Source organism: Squalius cephalus (assembly GCF_949319135.1).
Source record: "Squalius cephalus genome assembly, chromosome: 22".
In the NCBI taxonomy this organism is placed as follows: Eukaryota; Metazoa; Chordata; class Actinopteri; order Cypriniformes; family Leuciscidae; genus Squalius; species Squalius cephalus.
The window spans coordinates 28,840,730-28,864,994 of record NC_137143.1 but is presented as its reverse complement, the minus strand read 5'-3'; the positions used below and the strand labels follow the sequence as shown (position 1 = coordinate 28,864,994).

General features: G+C 37.4%; 1 protein-coding gene across 1 annotated transcript; it reads left to right on the top strand.

Annotated features, from left to right (window-relative positions):
- Window positions 1-700: 700 nt before the first annotated feature.
- On the top strand, window positions 701-24,265 carry klhdc8a (kelch domain containing 8A). Its single transcript, XM_079857181.1, has 6 exons — window positions 701-1,036; window positions 14,959-15,371; window positions 16,353-16,517; window positions 16,762-16,980; window positions 20,406-20,507; window positions 20,595-24,265. The coding sequence occupies exons 2-6, from the start codon at window positions 14,996-14,998 to the stop codon at window positions 20,795-20,797; spliced, it is 1,065 nt and encodes a 354-aa protein (XP_079713307.1). The 5' UTR covers window positions 701-1,036; window positions 14,959-14,995; the 3' UTR covers window positions 20,798-24,265.

Sequence of the window (24,265 nt, the reverse complement as noted above, 5' to 3'; positions counted from 1 at the left end):
TCTAGAAAAAAAATTCAGATGGCACTTAGAGGCTTTTGCATCTGAACCCTTCATATATATACAATCACTTCATAAATGAGCACTTTATTCCACACTACCATTGTTACCTACAATACACATTTTTATTTAATTAATTTTTTTCATTCACAATTTTATAAATAATTGAAGCTTCATTCTTTCATTGCATTTATATGACATAAATATTGGCCAATTTTGGTGTCAATATTTATATATTATAAATAAAGATTTTAATAATTAGAACGTTACAATAATTATATACTGTATATTACTATAATAATTTATATTATTATAAATTATATATAATAAATTATTTATAAAGTTCCTTGAAAACAATGTACCAATGTGGTGGATATTTTGTAACAGAGGCATTAAAAATAGATTTTAAGATTTCATAGATTTTCTATGTAGACATAATTAGTCCAAATGAATTATGTAAAGCAATGTTTTTGTCACGAACGTCCTTGATGGATTTGAACTAAATAAAAAAAGTAAATTCCTCTTCCTGTCCTTCCATCTCAACTTCCTGTGGGGCGTGGCCAATTCGGTACAAACTCACAACACTCTTAAATAAAAGGATTAGGTTCCTAATTTCCCCAAGTTTTAAGGTGATAAACATCAACAACAACACAAACGTCAGGATAAACGCCTCCTGCAACTTTTCATTTCTTCACAGGCAGCGTCATTTGCGTAGATGTTACAATGAGATGGACTTATGTAGGTTATCAGACGCACTGGAGCCCCCTTGAGCATTTCTGAAATTAATGTCAGAATGACGAATGTGATGAAGGGATGCGATGAATATTTCATGTATGACCCATATGAGGGAAAGAGAGAGGGAGAGAGCAGGAGAGATGCTGTGCTGGGTTCGGCGGATGATGCGGGGAGGCTGACAGACAGAAAGAGGGAGGGTCTCTTTTCCACGCGTGGATTACGGTATTATTGCTCTGCATCGCTCTCTATCCAGAAGGGAAGCACCCGAGGAGAATCGGAAGAAACCGAAGCCCAGACCCGAACAGTAAGTGATTAATTTCCAAACCTCTGTGCTTTGATGTTATGAATAAGTCGCCTACGTATAGAGAGGATCTCTGTCTTCACTGTTTACAGTAAATGTAAAGCCTTGAAACATTTGATTCACACTTTATATTGCAGTGATAGGCTACTGTATATTTACTGTACTGTCCATGTCTGATAAATCGAAATGCAAATGGAGCTGCTTGTAAATTGTTGTTCATTGTATTGTGCAATTAATGCAGCTTGAACTGACTCCATTCAAACTTTACTGTGTGGATAATTTCTCAGGTGTTGTTTTTTAAACTTTTTAAAGACATGTACGATTCAAGTTTGAACATCTCAATTTGACTTTGTTTAAATGTTCTCCCTTGTGATGATATTTGCATACTAAATTGCAATTGGTCTTCTGCCATGCATTAGTGTGAAATATATGGCATCGTCCGAAATCACATACTCTCTGAGTAGGTAGCCTACTTACTTTGCGACCATTTAAAAAGTAGGTTCTACATAGTATGAGTGCTTCTCAATACTCAAATTGATGCTTCCTCATTCCCTCGCTCCTCCGTCCTCCAGCCCTTGACCCGGAAACCGATCGAACTCAGCCATCTTGAAGGACATCTAAATTCTCTAATGCTGCCTCGGAAATTTCCTACTTCCCACTTCAAGTCGTGATAGCTTTGAATGTCTCACCGCATTCAAATTTTGACTTGAGAGGCCGTTCACGTCCAATTTTTTTTTTAACTAGGGAACTAGTACGATAATTCTAATAGCATGTGAAGTCAACAAAATTGCATCGCGAGGAAGCTTCATGAGGAGTCATGAGCGAGGATAAACAGGTGTATTCTTCCCTCACATCCTAAGGGGGTGGGAAAGGAAACGAGGATGCACAAATAAGAAATGAGAAGCACCATATGTGTGTGTATTATATGGATGAACTACATTTGTCATGTTGTAATTGTCTTGTGACCTTCCAGCGACTGTTGGGTCACTTCATGGGATATTAAAGTGTTCATTGAATGAAGACTTCAGAATTTCATCAGAAGTAGTAGGTCAGGAAGTAGTACTGTTTTATGAATGCTGTAAATTCAGACAACATACTACTCTTTTCAAATACTGTTTATAGTTGGGAAGTATGCATTTCAGATGCAAATTACTTTCCAAACAGATGGTTTTGCCCCAAACTCAGACCATTGGTTGTGCTAACTTGAGTATCCGGTGTCCTGACAATAAATGCTTTATGCAATTTGCAGGATTTGCTACCAACACTAAATATGCATGGTTTTAAGGGTAGGTTTAGGCCTTTGGGGTAGGTTTGGGGCTTAGTAAAGCCTCACACCACTTCACACACCACATGGACGAAATGCTTTTTTTTCCCTGTCGAAATGTGCTAGCTACATTTTTAACACATTTCACTGTGTCCTACTACATCTTGTGCCCCATGAAGCATGCTACTGTATTTTGGACTGTTTTGGCCGAAAAAAAGACTGTTTTAACTGCAGATAGCACATCCTGAGCGGGTGGCACACAAATCGTCAGAACACCGGCCCACTTAGCCGATCAACTAAACAGATTTTTTACATTTGAATGTGTATTTTACATCTGCAGAGGTTGATCAGAAGCTGCGTAAAGTTGATTTTGATGTATATGCTATGATGTGACATTTACTATACTTTTTGCACTGCATAGAATCAAAGCCTTAGGACTTGAACTATGGTTTCAACTGGTATTTTATAAATTATAGTAACATGAGATCATCGATTTGCAAGTGCAACAGGATATTCAATGAAAAAAAGTTTTGGTCCATTCTGACTATCTGTTTGGAAAGTCATTACTTGTGCAATTCCTGGTGTCGTTATTGGCAGAGAAATTGATTGGATTGTGAAAAGTGGTCGATTCATATCAGGAGAGAGTCAGTTGGAGAGGGGCTGAAAAGTGAGAGGGATTTGTGCCATCTTTCGTTTCAGAGGTGGAGCGTGTTATTACATTTAGAAAAAGATTACAAAGAAAAACGATTGTTTTAAATGAAAAATAACATGCACATATGAATTGTGCACAATAAGACCAAGATCTGATTTTAGGTTGACTTTAAGCTAACTTTTTACAGCGTACTTGTGAATGTCAGGTGGGCTAATTGCATTGGACTTTAGTTGGTCAAATGGAAAAATGTGTGCGTTCTCTTTTAACAAATATAGCAGTACTAGTATTTTTGCACTTATCCTGAGATCTCTCGCCCTTTGGTAAAGATGTCACACCTTGCTTCATCCATGACAAGTCTTTAGTTATGGATTGCATCCGTCTACCTGAAAGGTCAGAGCCACTGCGAGCAGTCACACAGCCTTCTCATTTGAATGCAACTGATAATGTGAATTAAAGGTTAGCGGACTTTGACTTGCAGCTCTCTTGCAGGGCATTTTCAAAAGGGGGAATATTTGCACTACAAGTTTTTCCCCCTAGGCTCAAACCAGCCAATTTCTGAAGACAGTTTCATCCTGCTTTAAACTGCGACTGCATAATGTCCACCTGCTCCAAATATTAACTGTCTGCAGCAGTGACAGCCTGCCAAGTTTTCCGAGTCGAGCTTCAGTGATTTCTCGCCGTACTGGTGTCTTTAAACACCACGGGGAATAGCCGGTCTGCTGATTAAGGATCCACGGCCTTGGACTCATTCATATTGTAGGAAGGTATTTCCATAGCAATTAGCTATGAGACCTTTTGGCTCTCGCTTTAGAGAAATACATCCCCAGCTCCCAATTGTAATCTTCCTGCCGAATCCTCATTCGGACCAGTCTCATCCACATTATTATCCCACTGCATTTAAATTCAAATGGCACATCGAAGGCCTTCGTAATTGAATCTAATCCACTCCGTCTGATCAAAGGCCCTTTAAAGGAGTCGTAGTTTAATTTGTTGAATGAATAGAGCAGCTATGGTTTTGTCCATGGCTGACCTAGATTTCTCTGGGTTTTTATTACACCGCCTAAGTTAGCCGTCTTTTTTGGAAAGCATGTTGCAGGGAGGTTTTGAATATAAAATCGTCAAGGAAAGACAAACGCGTTTATGTAATCCTCCAGGGAATGGCGACGGCAGAATTGCATTATATTCTGTGCTCTCGTGCACTGAATTCAGGGTTGCTATGGAAATGATCTGCTCTGCTACAGTTGACATTGGCCAGACAATGAGCACAAAGGATTAAGGAAGCACCAGATGAATAAAGAAGAGGTCAGGTATAGTATTCTTCGGTTTAAGCTCTGTTATATCATGATCATTTGATACTAGGCGTGGGAGGAAGGACAAAATCTATATTGCTGGATGAGCCATTTTCTATCATGATGATACTTGAATGTATCACTATATACTGTATGGCTGGAAATTTTAGGAAAAAGGTTATTAAATAATCATGTGATGCCTTTTTGGATAGTTCAGTGAAATTAATAGTTTACAAATGAATAAATATTTTTTATATCTTTTTTATAAATCTTATAAATATTTTTTCTTTTTATTTGGAACTTAGTGGTGAAAAAAAAAAAAAGATTCCCATTATTAATCCTTTAGTTAAAAAAAAAAGCTCAAAACAGTAAAGCTAAACTTACGTTTTTTACTTCTTTATAGATGTGGGTTTAATAATTGTGAATTTAATAAGTGTAATATAGTATTTAAGTATTTCTGGAAAGCTCCAATAATATTGCTTTATGATGGTGACATCATTCCCTGAATAAATGTACTGTAAGACTGGTGAATGCAGATATACAGTTTTTTGACTGTTTAACATTTTTGTTTCCAATTCATTTTGTCAATAAACATTTTTAAAAGAAGTTATCGGATGTTATTCGAGTTCAACTTACGCTCAAATACAAAGTTCTATCATGAAACTCTAGATGGCGCAGGCTGGTCCTTAACTCAATCCACTTGCAATCACATCATTCTCTATAGAGAACAGCTGATTGGTTCCTGCTGTATCAGAAGCCAATGAGCTTGCAGCTCAATCTTCAAATACTTGGTCAGCATTTCCTTTAGCAGTTGCAGTGCGCTTTCAGAAACCCTCCACCTTCCCCAGCTTCCCCATATAGATCTGCTACGGGCAATTCATGTATTATATTGTACAGCAGCAGCATGTCTTGCTCACAGCAGTGTGTCATGGATATAATGGCAGCAAGTCCCGTATTTGTTTTGCAGCAGCAATAAACAACAACAGTAGCAGCAATAAACAACAGCAGCAGCAGTAAACAACAGCAACAGCAGAAATAAACAACAACAAGTTTCACGTTTAATTTATTTATAAAGCACATTTAAAACAACCTTGGTTGACCAAAGTGCTGCACAAGAAATATCTGGGTCCATCCCCAAAATTAAAATAAACATTCACAAGACATTAAAAGCACAAGAGTAAAATAGGTTTTCAAAAGACTTCTAAACTCGGACACTGTGGACACTGTTTAAATAGATGACGGCAATTTGTTCCATAACCTGGAGCCAGCTACTGCAAAGGCTCTGTCACCCCTGCATTTCAGTCTGGATCTGGGTACTCGTAGTAGATGATTGGTCTGTGATCTGAGCAATCTGACTGGTTTGTGTTCTGTAACCAATTCAGTAAGGTATTGAGGTATTGAGGAGCAATAACAATAGCAGCAGCAATAAACAGCAGCAGCAGTAATAAACAACAGCAGCAGCAATAAACAACAGCAACAGCAATAAACAACAATAAACAGCAATAAACAACATCAGCAGCAATAACCAACAGCAGCAGCAATAAACAACAACAGTAGCAGCAATAACCAACAGCAGCAGCAGCAATAAACAACAGCAGTAATAACAGCAGCAGCAATAAACAACAACAACAACAACAGCAGCAATAACCAACAGCAGCAGCAGCAATAAACAACAGCAGTAGCAATAAACAACAACAGTAGCAGCAATAACCAACAGCAGCAGCAGCAATAAACAACAGCAGTAATAACATCAGCAGCAATAACCAACAGCAGCAGCAATAAACAACAACAGTAGCAGCAATAACCAACAGCAGCAGCAGCAATAAACAACAGCAGTAATAACAGCAGCAGCAATAAACAACAACAACAACAACAGCAGCAATAACCAACAGCAGCAGCAGCAATAAACAACAGCAGTAATAACAGCAGCAGCAATAAACAACAACAACAGTAGCAGCAATAACCAACAGCAGCAGCAGCAATAAACAACAGCAGTAGCAATAACCAACAGCAGCAGCAATAATAGCAGCAGCAATAAACAACAACAACAGCAGTAGTAGCAGCAATAACCAACAGCAGCAGTAATAACCAACAACAGCAGCAGCAATAACCAACAGCAGCAGCAGTAACCAACAGCAGAAATAAACAACAACAACAACAGCGGCAGCAGTAGTAGCAGCAGCAATAACCAACAGCAGTAGTCATAACCAACAGCAGCAGCAATAACCAACAGCAGCAGCAATAACAGCAGCAGCAGCAATAACAGCAGCAGCAGCAGCAATAAACAACAGCAGCAGTAATAACCAACAGCAGCAGCAGTCATAACCTACAGAAGCAGCAATAAACAACAGCAGCAGTAATAACCAACAGCAGCAGCAGTCATAACCAACAGCAGCAGCAATAAACAACAGCAGCAGCAATAAACAACAGCAGCAGTAATAACCAACAGCAGCAGCAGTCATAACCAACAGCAGCAGCAATAAACAACAGCAGCAGCAATAACAGCAGCAGCAGCAATAAACAACAACAGCAGCAGCAGTAGTAGCAGCAATAAACAACAGCAGCAGTAATAACCAACAGCAGCAGCAGCAATAAACAACAGCAGCAGCAATAACAGCAGCAGCAGCAATAAACAACAACAGCAGCAGCAGTAGTAGCAACAATAAACAACAGCAGCAGCAATAAACAACAGCAGCAGTAATAACCAACAGCAGCAGCAATAGGGACTTTAAGCAACAGCCTGGTGGAACGGCAACGGCATTCTGTCGTTCTATTACGCATGCGCAACTTTAACTGCCACTTCGCAACGTTCTACTGTAACCGTCTACTACAGGAGAACAGCTGATTTGCCGTAGGCATTACTACGTGACAGATTAAGAAAGTTAATGTTATGTTTTAGGTTATGTGGCATTGTAATTGTTTCTCTATATCATTAAATGCCAAAAGCTACCCTTCTCTTGGTTTTTAAAATCACTTTCTTTTTTTGCATTTTGTCAGATGATTAAATTATCCCCTACGCCATCCTCTTTACTGTTGTTTGGTGTGTTAGCTACATGAGTTTACTGTTGCTTAGCTGCGGCAGTTAACCGTTTCCGGCTGCCGTTGCCGTTCCATCTCCAGCTGTTGCTTAAAGTCCCTAATAACCAACAACAGCAGCAGCATAGCAGATCTATTCCGCCAAGACCAAACATATAAACACTGTCATATCCATTACCAGGCCAAACACTTTCTGTTGTCGTGACAAATATGACAAATCAGACGGATAGCTAACACTAATATTATAAAAAGTTAGTTACATAGTTCCAACTTCAAGTTCCAAATTTAGTGTTTCCTAAACAGGATATTTTATTTATAAGAACTGAACTTTTTTTAATGCAAGTAGAATTATATTTAAAAGTTACTAAAGAAATCTAGAATAAAGGAAGAACGTTTTCAGTTTTTTTCTTCTGATTCTGATAACATCATAAGGATGTTCTGCTTACCATATGTTATCTCAGAAGATTTACCAGTGTTTACGCAATGCTAGCCAATGTTAGTTGGGAATTCTGATGTTTGAAGCCCTTATTTTTGCATCACTCCATGTTTCACTCCAAGTCCCTTTTAATGTTTCATTATGCAGTTCTGTCCACTGATTGCCATGCAAATACTGGCACATTTATATATTGCACATTTTCTTCCCGCTGAGACTGATCGCACAGTACAGTATATTGTCAAAACGCTCAACCCTATTTGATAATGAAAGCGAATGTAAATTTAAAAGAATCCCCCGCAGAACTTTAACAACGCTCGGTAGATAAACCCTCCCAGGATCATTTTGTTCTGATTAAGAACCGCACTTCTGTGGACTTTAGAGTTGGCGCTGTTTGAATTCAGGGAGGCTAATTAAATAGAAGTCAATAAACGCTTACCTGCTGGGACTTATGGATTCGCCGGAGGAGAGAATGACAGGAGGACCTTAAATGGATCATTTGCGTGAAGTCTATTGGATCATACTCATAGCTAATAGCTCAGGTTTAGGATACAATGAGGCCCAGAATTAAGCCTAAGTTATGTATTGGGGAAGGGAGACTAACTAATTAAAAGTTTGAAAAGGATGCACACTGATTGTAAATGACTTCAGTGGGCGCTCGTAGGCCTACTGTTGATCTCAAGCTGTTCGAGCAGTTAATTAACCAAAAGAAGAAGACGTGGTGGAGCAAATCATTACAGATTGCAATTAATGCGATTTGCAAGGCATGCCAAGAGAACATTAACAAGAGAACGTCAGCTCGGGTCAAAGGGGTAAGATCGCTGTGATTTTTGTTTGTTTGTTAATGCATCATTAAAAGCGAAGAAGCCTTCCGCTCAGAACCCCCGGTTCCCACATCTTGAGATGGTCTCATTGTTTCCATGGCAACCCAACTCTGCATACTGAGTCAAGTGGGGGGGAGAAAAGCGGGACTTGAGAAATGTGTCTTTCCTTGAGCTTTCTTTTAAGTTCCTGTCTTCCCGTGGATGAAATGTACGACAGCTTGGCCTGTAAATGATGGTGGAGATAGTCGAAACCCCAGGTGAAAGACTGTGATTGGAATACAAAGGCTGAGAGAGAAAGGCAGAGGGGCGGACTCTGAGAAAAAAAGCCTTCTCATCTCAGCTCGTCTTTGACAGTCAATTTACATCTGAGAATATCTCCCCAAGTTACGACTCGCCCGGCTCGGCTTCGTGGCTCTTTGTAATTGTTATTTGAAACATGTATTTAAATCTCAACTGATAATCTACACTACAAACGCTCTTCAAAGAACAGTGTTTTGCAGGTGACGGAGCGTCAGAACGTCTAATTGGAAACAGATCCATTTCTTCACATTGAAAAGGGATTTTATTGTAGATAAGCATGTCTTGTCATTTTTCAGATTCAAGGGTATCGACTTTTTATAAGCATAAAAAGGCTGCCTGACCAAGGGAGGCTTGCTGATTAGACTAGTTAAAGACTTATTTCTTAATGTGTTGGTTTTCTGTTCTTGTGGTGAATTTCCATTGCCTGTCTTCTGTCGCTTAAAGGCAGGGTTCACCAATCTCGGTCCTGGAGGGCCGCTGTCCTGCAGAGTTTAGCTCCAACCCCAATTAAACACACCTGAACCAGCTAATCATGGTCTCATTAGGCATACTAGAAACTTTCAAACAGGTGTGTTGGAGCTGGTTGGAGCTAAACTCTGCAGGACAGCGGCCCTCCAGGACCGAGATTGGTGAACCCTGCTTAACCTGTTAAGCTTCACCAGTGCGTGGGCGCACTGAAGCGTTTTTTTATTTATATAGTTCAAAGTTACTATCAGATTTAATGTTATACCTTGACAAACTATACATCATTAAAAAGATATAATACTCAAGTTTCAGTATTTGACCACTATTGTATTCTGAGAAACTTATAGTGACAGTTATGTCTTAATTTGTGTCAGGAGTTATGAAATGAAAAAATGAGTCGATACCTTTAATATGAATTATGCGCGTCAGCTGCTTTCATTCATAAAAAACTCCTGTGCTGTCGTCATGACAGCGATACACAAAACAACGTCCTTCAGGGCTTTTAGCTCAAAAATGTGCAAACTTGGAGAAATATTGATATATTCTCATAGATTCACGTCATATTTCTAAAGACAGGAATAATATTTATTGAATTTATACCCAAATGCGTCGATGTAATCATTATGATCGCTTCTTACTGAGATGTGCAGTGTTTTCAATTCATACCAATAGCCTGAGGGCGCTATATGCACAAAAAATAATCCATATATGGGACATGAAGAAGAGCCATAATCATGTGACATTCCAGGACGTCACTGCTACACACAAAGCTACAGAGATCCCGCTGTAATATGCATGTTTTGAAGACAATAAACATGTTTGCTATGATATTTGATTTGCCTGTGTTCTTCAAGCCATGCCAGGTATTTTCATAATAATAGATTATATTTATAATGTAATGCTAATCGATATAGACTTTATCATCGTGCATAAAACTATAAATAATGTTTTCTGTCTGATTTTTTTTATTTATCTGAAGCCAAATTATATCACAGAAGATTATTTAAAACACTCGATTGCATTATGAAGTAAGTTTGGAGCACAAACATGGTTTTAATCTCATAAATGGTCGTGTATTGATGGTGTGCTAAGCTAACATGCTAGCTAGCCCAGGTGCACCTGCCACCAGGGGTTATTCTTTTATGAATTTTGTTCTAAATAAGAATGCTTACTGATATGTTTTAGTGCATTTGACCACTATTTAGTGCACTTCAAATGTGAAGTGAGAACTTTGATAAAAGAAATTAGGGATTGAAACCCTGTGAATAGCCAGTCGTTAGTAGCTATAATGCAGACAAAAGAAATGCATATTTCGAGCCATAACCAGTCTGGAGAGGTGTGAATGTGTGCAGGGGGAGACTGAGACTGAATGGGGCTCGTTTGCACCACAAAACAATAGAGACAAAAGACTGAATGGATGCTTAGACGATGACTAAACATCAGTAACATTTTGAGAGTAGCCTAATCAAAATAAAGTCATGACATGATCTTGAAAAACATTTAACTAAATACAGAGTTTTAGACTTATTATCTTCATATTTTAAATATAACATGGTCAGACATGTGGCTTTAGCTGTAGTGCATTTCTAGATTGCTCCAGTGCCAACTTCAATTTTATTTTCATTAATATGTTTCATAAAAAAAAAATTCTAATAACTTTACAAAACTTTGAAGCTATTTAAAAAAAAAAAAAAATCATTATGACAATAATTAATTCTACATTTACAATAAACTACCAGGTGTCAGCTTTCAAATGAGATCATACTTGTGCTTTTAGTGCAAAGGGTTCATGAACTGTATCTGTTTCAGTTTGGGTATGTCATTTCTGGGGATTTTTCAAAAGTGGGGTTGCAGCTTAACAGGTTAAAGGGATCGCAAGAATGTCGGTAACCAGACAGTTGATGGTAGCCATTGACTTCCATACTATTTATTTTTTGCTACTATAGAAGTCAATGGCTACGGTCAACTGTCTGGTTACCGACATTCTTTAAAATATCTTCGTTTGTGTTCAACAGAGGAAAGAAACTCGTACAGGTTTGGAACAACTTGAGGGTGAATAAATGATGACAGAATTTTCATTTTTGGGTGAACTATCCCTTTAAAAGTTTTCTTTTCAGTTGTGAAGAAAACTTGAGCTGTGTGAAGGGTGCTGACACTGCTTAGTAAATAAGTTTTCAAATTTTATATTGCATTTTTACTTATATTTTATATTTATATTTAAAAAAAAAAGCTAAAGAAATGTAAGAAAGTCTAAAAATAAAACTGTATAAATAAATCGGCATGTTAGAATGATTTCTGAAGGATCATGTGACACTGAAGACTGGAGTAATGATGCTGAAATTCACAGGAAAAAATGATACTTTAAATATTTCACAATGTTGCTATTTTCACTGTTTTTTCAGTCACATAAATGCAGCCTTGGTGACAAAAATATTTTTCATATAGTATGACGTTTCTCAATCTCGGTCTCTTGCAATTGATTGTTCCTCGTCCATGTTTGATGTTTAATATGTGTGAGGAAACAGGATTTTGGTTTTGACACCCTTAAGATGGCAATATGTTGAAAGAAACTGAGAAAGTATGACAGAGATGTGATATTGTGAAGATATTGGGATTCAGTGATATTTTGAACCTGTGTGAAAGCACAAGAGTAAAAGACACTGAACGATCACCTCATTTTACACAGTGATTGGACTTGATGAAGTGTTCACCACTCTCAGGGGTCTCTGTGTAGTTAACACAATCACTAGAGGCCCAGAGCTCTCAACCTGTAATAACCCAGTTTAATCGTCATTAAAGTACTATCTGATGGCTTTCAATGAGAGCAGAGCGGCCAAACACTTCTATAGTCTGTGATCAGCTTTTCAGAGAAGCCCATCAGGGACTCGCCACACACTGATCAGCCGTAAATGGCATTGAGATGGGAACATGTATGAATGAAGGTCTTGTAAATTGAGACTTGTCCTCTGGGATTTTTCGTATACTGATGACTAGCGTTGTGGACTATCTAACGTCTAGTAGCAAGTAACTAACTTTACTAAAAAAAAAAAAAAAAATCTGTAGTCTGGCGGCTGTTTTCATAAAAATTAAGTTTCACCAGTTCCGTTTTTTTCCTACTTTTTTTAATCCTACGTTGTATTGTAAATCGCCAGCAATCAGAAGTCGTTAATTTTCAATGAGACTTGATCCAGAAACCAGCAGCACAAAGACACAGAGTTTGTTTCACCAGTTCATGTAAATAAGTCATTTACAAAAAAACAGCCACATACTTTTTAATATTTTGTTAAATGTTGCTGTTTTCACTACAAGTACCTTTTCAAGTGTGTATTGTAGTATTGTTGTAGCCTATATAGTGTAAATTTATTATCTTTGTGATCTGTTTTATTTACAGATATGAGAGAGACTCTTTATATATAAATATATATATATATATGCAAATGTATGCAAATATGCAAATGTGTGTGTATATATATAGTATATGTAAATGTGTATATATATAGATATAGATATATATATAGTATATGTAAATGTGTATATATATAGATATAGATATATATATAATATAGTATATGTAAATGTATACATTAATATTATACTCTAAATATTTTTCTTTTACTATATTTTAAAAATGCATTTTATTTATTTAACTTAATTTCAGCATCATTACTCCAGTCTTCAGTGTCTCATGATCTTTCAGAAACCATTCAAATATGCTGATTTGCTGCTGAAGAAACATTGTGTATTATTTTTTTTATGTTGAAAACAGTTGTGCTGCTTAAAATTTTTGTAGAAACAGTGATCGATTTTTCAGGATTCTTAGTTGAATAGAAAGTTATTAGAACAGCATGTATTTGAAATACTGTCTCTTTTGATTATATTAAAATGTAAACATTTCTTTAAAATATAAAAATATGAATTTCTTTAAAAAAGATCTTACTGACCCCAAACTTTTGAAATGTACACATTTATTTACATATAGCCTACTCTGGTTTCAAAAGCGGGTCATCTTTGTTGTGTAGCTTAAGAAACAAACCGGATGTCCGATATTACTTGGATTTTATTTTGAAGCGTATGTTGATATCTGCTTAAATGACAGCTGCAATACTTTCATAATTATATTCATTGGTTGTGAAAGCACTCTGGGAAAGTCTTCATGCAAGGGTTGTGGGGAAGCATGGGAATGTTTTCTTCGAGGAAAGTCAGGGACTGGGATGAAGACCACGGTTGCCTGGATACTGCTGGATGCTAAGCCTCGGTACAACAGCCCACTTCAAGCTCATTGTGTACACAGCTGAGGAGAGAAGAACAGTTGTGTGAAATTGGCTGCATCAATTGAATCAAGTGATGATGCTATTCTGGGCCGTCTTCCATAACACTGCCTCCACTTGGATGGAAATAGAACATAAAAAAGTGTTTGCATAACTTAAGCCGTGGATTTTACAGCCATAAATAAGACAAAATGTGCCTCTCTGTATGCCTATTGGAACAACGGTGAGCTTTTCTTTCTGAGTTCAAGTCTTTGATATCCATTAGCCTTCTTGTAATTAGTTCCCTTATTATTTCTCTTAATATGATTACAGAATAATTGTAGACTGTTATCCAATTATAGCACTGTGTATAGTGCTAAATGGAAAGACAACAAGCTTTCAATACATATTTCTGTTTTAGCTGGCACTGCAGTATATCTATCTAAAATTGACAAATCATGAATCAGTATAAAATAAGAAATATATTTATTTACTTTGGGTCATGCAATATTGGTTGATGCATTGAATAAAATTTTTAGCATTAGATATGTTTCACTCTAAAATATATCATTAAAATTAGTACATTTCATGCAAGTTATTTCGCATAACATCTTTTTTTTTTTTGTAATAGAAAATGGGTGATTAAATACCACCATCACCGTTATAATCAGTTTTCATTTTAGTTTAGTTAGTTTTAGTGTGTGCTTTTGTAAAACAAATGTGCTTTCATTTGTTTTTTATTTCATTGTAGTTTAAGTGATTTTAGTACTTCAATTTAAACTTATTTACAGTATTTCAATTACCAAAGCAACCATTTTTTCAACGTTTTTCATCTAATATTTAGATTTCATTTTCCTATATTACTTTTTCCAATGTTGTATAATCTGCACTTTATATTGTAAATATTTAAAAAAGAAAATGACTAAAATAATGAATAGCATATATATTCAATTTGCACATTGTTTTAAGCATTTGCCTATTATCTGACAAATCTAATAAATAATGGACCGTTTATTTGATTATCAACAGTTTGCCCTAATGGCAATTGCAAGTACCTTTAAATACTCGTAATTTCTGCTACTAAAATATAAGGCTAAATGCTTCTGGAAGAAAGATGGAACAGAATGGGAAAGTGAGATGCACCATGATGCCTGATATATATTTAGAAGCTTTATGAGATGAGTCAAGCATCATATCCCAGTAGTCAGTCGTGGGAATAGTAGGCGACAGTATGAGAATATATGGACATTGTCATTGTTATTGCAAGTGTTGTAATCACTGTACACATTGTCATAATTGCTGTATGAATTGCACACAGCGGATTACAGCAGTGACTACTAAACATTAACGCTATTATAGACGTGGGCTGAATGTAGAGTTAGCCATGTAAACTAATTACTCTTGATGTTTTCCAGGAGCTGACTCCAAAAACCAAAGTGATCGGAAAGGGTGATGACGGTGCCCTCGGCCCATGAGTTCCATTGGCAGAGCCTGGCATGTCTTTCCAGTGCCCGTGTGTATCACTCGTTGGCTGATGTGGGGGGACAGCTGTATGTGGTGGGGGGTTGTGATGCCTCAGGTCGACCCACCAGCGCTCTTGAGCTCTACTCGCCCGAGGTGGACCGCTGGCTCAGTCTTCCTCCGATGCCCACGCCGAGAGCCGGGGCGGCAGTGGCCGTTTTAGGGAAGCAGCTGCTGGTGGTCGGTGGGATGGGGAAGGACCAGCGCCCCCTGAAGGCCGTGGAGGTGTACAACACTGAAGAAGGCAGATGGAGGAAGAGATGCTCACTCAGAGAGGCGTCCATGGGGCTTTCTGTCACTGTTAAAGGTAGAAAACTGTTTTGTGGCTTTAAAGTCAACATGGAATGGTGTTCACTACCAATGTATTATCTCCATACTTCCATACTTTACAGGTCAAATATGTTCAATTATTCAATGAGGAAAAAGTTCAGGACCGTTGATTTTATTCATGGAAATTGATATATAAATAATACAATAATAAATATATTATATTATATTATTAAACTATTATAAAACTATTTAAAAACTAAAGTTTGTTTAGATCTTTATTGCATGTTCTTAATCAGTATAATCTATCTATCTATCTCTATATATATATCTGAAATCTTGTGAAATTTTCTAGAATGATCATTTTTATCAAGCTCGTATATTTAAGTTCAATAATTTCACTTAAATGGCAATGCAAATTACCTATTAATTGTCATTTAAGTGAAATTACTTAACCTAAATATACAAGCTTTATAAAAATTATCATTCTAGAAGAAAATTTCAGATGGCACTTAGAGGCTTTTGCATCTGAACTCTTCATATATATATATATATATATATATATATATATATATATATATATATATATATATATATATATGTATATGTATGTATGTATGTTAAATAAGGTTAATTGTAAACAATACAATCAAGAAAGTGTATTACAGAATGAATATTGTTATAGCTATCTACACAAAATTGAAAATTTTGATTAAGATAAATATTGATGTTATGATAATACATTTTATATATATGTGTGTGTGTACTGATGAATTGGGGGCAAAAATATCAGAAAGATGTAATAAAAAACAAAAACAATTGTTTTTAGATAGTGAAAAGTGTCTGAGATAGAGATAGAAAACCATGTCAATGTCACTTCAGTCTCTTTTCAGCCGCAGTTCTGTCAGCACATGGCATTTAAAGCATTTATTCATTGAGTATTTGACATTGTAAGGTGAAAGACTGTTTTGTTCAAGAGTTCTTTGTTCAAAATGAAGACCTTCATTTGATCTCTGTTCAGACGGCAGAGCTGTTGCGGTTGGGGGAATGGGAGCAGACCTCCTGCCTAGAAGTGTTCTCCAGCAGTACGACCTTCGCAAGGACGTGTGGGCGCTCCTTCCGCCCATGCCCACCCCGCGCTACGATACCAGTGTCTGCCTACTGGGCTCCAAGATCTACGTGGCAGGTTTGCTGAGCAGAGAGTCCTTGTGTATCTGTTATCTCCCCTTGTACAATAAATACTATGTGTGTGCGTATTTGTGTTCCTGACCTCGTTGTAGTTGCTGAAAAATGCCCACTTAAGTTAGCTAAATCTGATATACAAAAGGATAATTGGTTTATCAAATCGACATTTACTTAAAATGTGGCAAATATTTGGTGCTTTCCCATGCAAAAATGACCAGTCACCACCAGTGTCTCTGTCTCTTCAGGTGGACGTCAGTGTAAGCGCTTGGTGAAGACGTTTGAAGTCTACGACATGGAAAACCGCACTTGGTCCTCCCTACCCAGCCTGCTCTGCAAGAGATCTTATTCTGGGGTCATATGGGACAGTGCTGGGCATCTCTGCTGGTTAGGAGGGCTCAGACAAGGAGGATTACACCAAACTTCAAAGTTTACCAAGAATGTTAATATCTTTGACACCAACCAAGGTAAATTAGCTAGACATGCCAACACTAAAACAGTACATTCTGTATATCTGGTCTGTTTCCCACTGTAAACATACAGTAAGTAGTGAAAAGAGCATTGAAAACATACAAACCATCATTATCGTCATGTAATCTAATTTACATGAGAGGGCATCTCATTTAAATCCAAATGACAATTGATCTACTGTAAACAGAGCACTATACCCAAAAACTTCAGATTGAAGCTATAAAATGCTGAAATTATCTGGAGTCAGTCAGATTTGGATAGAAAGTTTAGTAATTCACTCCATTATTTTACTCTATCATTCAAAAGTTTGGGGTGATTTTTTGAAATGTAATACTTTTATTCAGAAAGGATACATTAAACTGATCAAAAGTGACAGTAAAGACATTTCTAATGTTAGATTTCCATTTCAGATAAATGCTATAAGAAATATTTCTTGAGCAGCAAATCAGCATATTAGAATGATTTCTGAAGGATCATGTGACACTGAAGACTGGAGTAATGATGCTGAAAATTCAGCTTTGATCACAGGAATAAATTTCATTTTTAAATGTATTCAAATAGAAAACTGTTATTTTAAACTGTTATAATATATTATATTATAATATTTGTATTGTATTTTTGATCAAATAAATGCATCCCTGGTAGGGGAGCAAAAAGACTTCTTTCAAAAACATGAAAAAATCTAAAGAACTTTACTTCATAAAAGGCTAGAATTGCAAAAGATGGTAAATAGGTTTATAGGGCATTGAAAAAAAAAGATAGTTTGCTGTTATTACCCAGCTAACAAAATATGTTCTAAGAATGGTATCCTAATGTTCCCATTAAGTTATGAAAGCGCTATTTCTGGATGTTTTATAAAAACGTTTCTTGGTTATGCGATCACTAAGGAAACATTCAATTTGATCATTTTGCAGACAGTAAGGGAATGTTACAGTACTTTATCTAAACTTTCTAAATCATGTAGAAACATTTTAAAAATGTTAGACAAATGTCCAATTAAAACAAACCATTCCATGAACGATGTATAAATAATGTTTTGCATTATTACAGACAACATAACTTTGAACAAATGTTCTGTTAACGTTACAGGGAAAATGTTTGTTCATAACTTTGAGAGAAGTTTGCCTTCTGAGAATGTTCTCTGTTCCACATGGTTTTCAGCACACAGTATATTGCTAAAAATAGGCTTAACGTTGAATCTCTGTGAATATTGTAAGGTGAATATAGATAAGTGCTGCTTGTGCATGCGGTATGAGACAGGCCTTAGCTTTAATCTGTGAAATCTCCAAGAAAAATAGTTTTATGTTAAATGCGTACATAAAGCATGCGCATCATGTCATCGCGGGTAACCGTTCCCTTTTTATAATTTTTTTCTTTTTTTTTTTTCGGATTAACCCAAAAAAAGGGGTGGAAAGATACAAGGTGTGACAAAATGTAAGACCTGCTGAAATGAGTTATTGATTTCTCTCCGGCTTCTCACGCTTTTTCTTCCTCTACATCGTTTCCGCTCAAATCTGATCTTTTCTAATCAGATTCAGTAGATGGGAAAATTGCACAGACTTTTTTTTTTTGGCCCCAAGGGCGATTCAAAAAAAAAGTTTCTATCGTAAGTGGGCAGCGAGGAGGTCAACTAAACTTTAAACACGCTGCCGTATGAACCATTTCTCTCTTTTTTTAATTATTCCATTACCGGTGCATGTGTCAGTCAACAGGTGCGTGCGCCGGCGTTCACAGAGCCGCACGGGGGATTAAACCTCGCTATCTAATTTCCTTCTGCCTGAATCCGCCACCGGCAATAAAAGCACCACGCGTACAAGTCTCCCAATCTAATATAACTAGGCGATAAGATTGTGGGATAGGAAAGGGGGCGTTAAATGATGCTATTCAGAAACACATTTTCATCCCTTATCCATAGCTCATCCTGATAGATAGTTGAGCCCATCTGCTCTTTTGTCTAGATGGATGTGCTTTTTATTAAAGATCCAACTTGACAATGTATACTTGCTAATTGAGAGGTGATAGACCCAACAGCACGTTTTCTAACGTAATGTCAAATGAACAGGGACCAGGACGGACCCCGCCACCTGTTTGAAGGGAATGTGAATAAAAAGAATGCTTTGCATCAGAAAAAGTGAAAGGGCAACACCGTTCAACAGAGAAAGCGTCAGATTTTGGGCCAACAACAGAGCGAGCGTTGCACGCCAAGGGCTGAAATCAATATCCTGTCCAAAGTTGACAGACCCTTCATTGCTCATTCAAGTCGGACACTTTGATCCTGATCCAAATTGCCAAATTTGCAGCAAAACATCAATAAATGATTTAACTAAAATCACTGGAGAAAAACAAACTCAGCGAGGAGCCTTGTTGTCCACTGGCTACATGGGCCGCTACCTTTTAAAGCAGCTTCCTGACTGAATGTTACATAGACTTTGATTCCATAAGGTCATTATATAATATATTTTGTATGCACATTTTAATACAATTATTATATATTTTTTTTTATTATGTAAAAAAAATTAACCTAGAAAAAAAACCCATCTCTCTACTCATCCACCATCTTTTTTTGTTCATATCACTTGCATTCTAGGATTGCCTGATCTGTGAAAAATGCCTGTAATGACAAAAGTTAGGTGTTGCTTTATATTTATATATACACACACACACACACACACACACACACACACACACACACACACACACACACACACACAAGTGCTGTGAGCCATCTGCATACGTGTCTTTGCAATCGAGCAAGCAAACATGAATGGTGAAAGGAGTTGGCAACTCTCAAACAACCATCATTATTCCAATGCCGTTTGTGTGTTATTGGCTATGATTGTGCTTTTTGGCAGATTAGGTTGATGTAAATAATGAGCCAAATTAACATTCTACATCTGTGAAACACAGAAAGCCGCTCAAATCTAACTTCCTTTTCAAAGCAATTAAAGTGTTCTAGCTCAGTAATTTTTGAAGAAATGGTCCTTGCATTTATTACGGCAAGCTATCGGCTTAGTTATTAGACATATATTAGATCCTGCAAATGGAAAACAGTCTGTCAACTCTAATCGACAAGCACCCAGACTCTAATCTGCAGGAAAGTCCTTTATTTCTATTTCCTCTTTAGACGCTTTAGGAAAAGCTGTCAAACAAAACAGTTTTTGAGTCATATACTGTGTAAGCCTGTTAATTTTCTTTCACTCATTGTATAAATCTGATTTAATATGTCAGATTTTAAATCACACCGTGTTAATGGTGAATAGTGTGTAAGCTGAAAAACCCAGATTAATGTATAAACTATACGCAAGACATTATAAGAATGACATCTTGCAAATTGCTGCTAGTGGTGCAGATAATACACACTTCACCTTTAATATTTTGCACTTTATTATTGTTATTTGTTTGTGTCCGCTTTGTTTCATAGGAACTTGGTTGAAATCAGAGGACACCGTACCCTTGAAGACCAAGCGAGCAGACTTTGCTGCAGCCATAGTGCGAGGCAGAATGATCGTGGCGGGAGGTCTGGGTATGGAAGTTGCATCATAATATATTTATCTACCGCACAGTTGCTGTCACGGTTGGTGTCATCAAAACATCTGCTCTCCTTTTACAGGCCATCAGCCATCAGTGCTGGACACCGTTGAAGCCTTCCATCCCGAAAAAAGAAAATGGGAAAGGCTGTCGCCCATGTCAACGCCGCGTTGCTCTGCCTCAAGCATCGTGATCCGTGATCGCCTACTGGTAGTAGGAGGAGTCAATCAAGTCCCAAGCTCCGCCCACGAGATTCTATATGTAAAAGAGGAGGAGATTCTTTAACCACAGAACCTTTACACTTCAGAAAAAGTTGCCTTCAATGCTTAAGTAAAACAAATTTTCACTCTAAAGGTGTGGTCACATTTACCATTGCTAGGTGAAATTTCAGTCACTGCAATTTTCGCTCATCTACGAATTCGCCACGCTCACCAACAGTCCTTCATACGTCTCTACGCTATTGACAATTGACCTTGAGAATGTGACCACACCTTAAGTCCTGAAATATATTCTACGCCAGTGTTTCCCAACCCTGTTCCTGAAAGCACACCAACAGTACACATTTTCATATTCTTCCTAATCAAACATATCTGATTCAACTCATCAGCTCGTTAGTAGAGACTCCAAGGCTGTGTTTGAGGGGCTGTTTACACGACACCGTTTTCAACTAAAAACTTCAAACTTTTTATGCGTTTTGGCCGTTCGTTCACACGACAACGGCATTTGCTCGTGAAAATGGGTTTCAAAGTGCAAGTTTTTGAAAACAGTCTCCATGTAAACAGCAAAAACGCAAATCTACACATGCGTAGTACGTGTTCAGTCTATAGTGTTTCATCGCCATCTAATGGCCTGGCAGCAGAATACAGCGTTTTTAGTCGTTTTCGCGGATCCGTCTGGATGGGGATCGGTTTGACACTGGTGTTGTCTGTATGCGGAAAACACAATGGAGAAACTTCTCAGTTTTAAGCATATTGTTGTCGTGTAAAAGTACTCTAAAGATCCTTGCACAATGAGAAATTTTCGACGTTAAAAAAAAATACAACCTCACGTTGTGTCAATCACGTTTACACACTGCCTCCGAAACTTTCGTCCGTCATAAAACAATTCGGATCCGGTTCGATTTTCTGCGTTTTTCGCATCCGTAGCAAGCATTTTTAGAGGTTTTTTGACAATTCAGAGCCACTGAATGAGGAATATGAAAAAACGCATACGAAAATTTCGGACTCAGTGTGCAAGGACCATAAGTCCAATTTTTCATGCCATTCCCTTGCTAACTTCCCTCTGTCTTATTCATTGCTTACATTGCACGAGTGCCCACTACTGGCGGAACCCTTGCAATGTGTTTAAATGGAACGCCCTAAACCCACTTGGAATCCGCAATGGAGCTGATTTATTATTTATATTTTTGTTCCTTATGAATTTGTTTTACGCACCATTCTGTAGGCCTGTGTGTGTGCTTGTGCTGGTGGGGGGAATATAAAAAAAATACACAAACAAAAATAAGAACAATACAATAAAACTAATATCAGTCAGCTTAAGATAGCTACAAGTATTATGCGGTTGCATGTCAAAATAACTATAATTTCATACACTAGCGTTGTGTGGGGTGGGGGCAAATTAAGCGCAATCTGCTCTGATGTCATTGTGGTCTATGGATCTGCCTGAAGTGTACAGGTTGAGTAGACTCGCTCCATCGATCATAATCAAAGGGTCATCTAGGCTGGAGTCTGTCCAAGTACACTTCCCTCGCCACTTAAAGAAGTTGAACGCACTTCAAAATGGCAGCGGGGATTCCCCTGAAGGGAAGTGCTTAGTTCACAAGTGTATGTCTAAAAGTGGAGTTAAACGCAGCCCAAGGCCAGAAATAGATGGGTCAGATTATGGAGACATAAAAATGTGTACTGTTGGTGTGTTTCCAGGAACAGGGTTGGGAAACACAGCTCTACTCAAATTTGAAATCTTGGCCAATGCATTGCAAAAGCATTAGAGGAGGCCGTAGAGCTGGGGTTCTAAACTCTGGCCCTCGAGGTCCACTTTTCTGCAGAGTTTAGCTCCAACCTTGATCAAAATCACCTGCCTATAACTTTCTAGTACTCCTGAGGACCTTGATTAGGTGTGTTTGATTCGGGTTAGTGCTAAACTGCAGGAAAGTTGACCTCGAGGGCCAGATTTGAGAACCCCTGTCGTAGAGTTTCCTTCAAACATCTGTCTTAATCCACATTCAGGTAGCAAGCTATAAACATGTCAACGGTTTAAAGGTAAAATGTGAAATTTTAGCACCCCTAGCACAAGATTCTATTCAACGACTGTCGAAAACGACGTTTACACCGATGCCTACTATAGCGCCCCTTGTGGCAATGCTGACATATTTCCTAATGCAATCATGAATGAATTCAAACTACAGTTTGTTTACAGTACGTACTTATGTAGAGTATGTTTCAGGCTTAATGTCAGCTCAGCAAGGTTCTTGTATGCTAGACTGTTCAAATGAATAAGCTACACTATCTGACGAGGAATAACTAAGCACATTTTAGGGAACAACATGTATTTTAGTTCCACAAAGCTCGCTGTTAATGCCATTTTTACAAGATGCACAGCAACGACAATCTGCCTCCTAAAGCCAACAGCACCAAACAACCACCGAACGAGTTAAGCCAACAAGAAATGCACAAACACAGCCACACTCGCTTTAGAAACAGAATATATAGGCGTTTGAAATAGAAACAGATTTACAGTAGCAGCAGTCTCCCTATAACGGTGTCTTGAGATATTTTTAGGGTATTTACAGGGTTGCTAATTAATCTACTGCTATTTTTAGCATGATCATCTAGTAATACAGCTGAGGTATTATTAATAAAGTGATATTAATTGTGCATACCTCCCTGCATTAATTGTGTAGGTGATGTGTGAACAGATTTTGGTGATTTGTATGGTGAATATTGGTATTTTTCACTCATTCTGGTCAGTTTCATCCTTGTCAAAGTTAAATTGCACTGCTGTAGCACATACATGCAATCCTTTTTCTAAATGTTTACAGGGTCTTCAGCAATTTATTGTAGCATCAAGTATTTTATCTTTAAAAACCCCTGAAATAGAAAACTGGGAGTTCCGTGGCTTTTTAAAAATGTAAAGACAAGCCTTTTGAAATGTTCTACCCCAATTTACTTTCCAATGGGAAATACATCAAAAACAGAACAGGAATATGCCCTCTAAAAAGGATTCCATGGGGTTTTTAATGCTACACTAATAAAAAAGATATTGAGTGTGTTCACATGCACAACAATTCAGCTCTTTCAAAAATTCCGGCAAAGCAGGAAACATTAATGTGAGATTTGAAATGATTGGTTTACATATGCACACACACACAGAATAAACTGCCAGGATTGTGGCTTAAACAGTCTATGACCTTTGGCTGATGAAAGAAACCATTTATGCGTTTACGTGACCTTACATGCTGCTGGTTTATTAAGCATAATCAGTGTAAGATTGTGCATGTAAACACACTCATTGTCAGCACAGAGTTCAGAGATGCAGTATCTTGTATCGAAATGAAGTTGAAAAGCCTTTAGGGAAGTCATCATAGCTATGGCCAACATCATTAAATGTTTTTTCTATTATAATGTTTTCACTTGGCTATTTGCTCTCATTTTGTTAGGATAATGTGTCTTGGATGCACATAGCAATAAAATAAAGCACTGTAATACATGGTTTTCTACAATTGCTTGTGGTTTTGCCATTAAATGAACTTTGTCT

Bases quoted from the DNA above. Each gene is read 5' to 3' on its own strand.
- klhdc8a (XM_079857181.1), top strand. From the start codon at position 14,996: ATGACGGTGCCCTCGGCCCATGAGTTCCATTGGCAGAGCCTGGCATGT. The intron at 15,372-16,352 runs GTAGAAAACTGT...ATCTCTGTTCAG, and splicing joins GCTTTCTGTCACTGTTAAAG to ACGGCAGAGCTGTTGCGGTT. The intron at 16,981-20,405 runs GTAAATTAGCTA...TTTGTTTCATAG, and splicing joins TATCTTTGACACCAACCAAG to GAACTTGGTTGAAATCAGAG.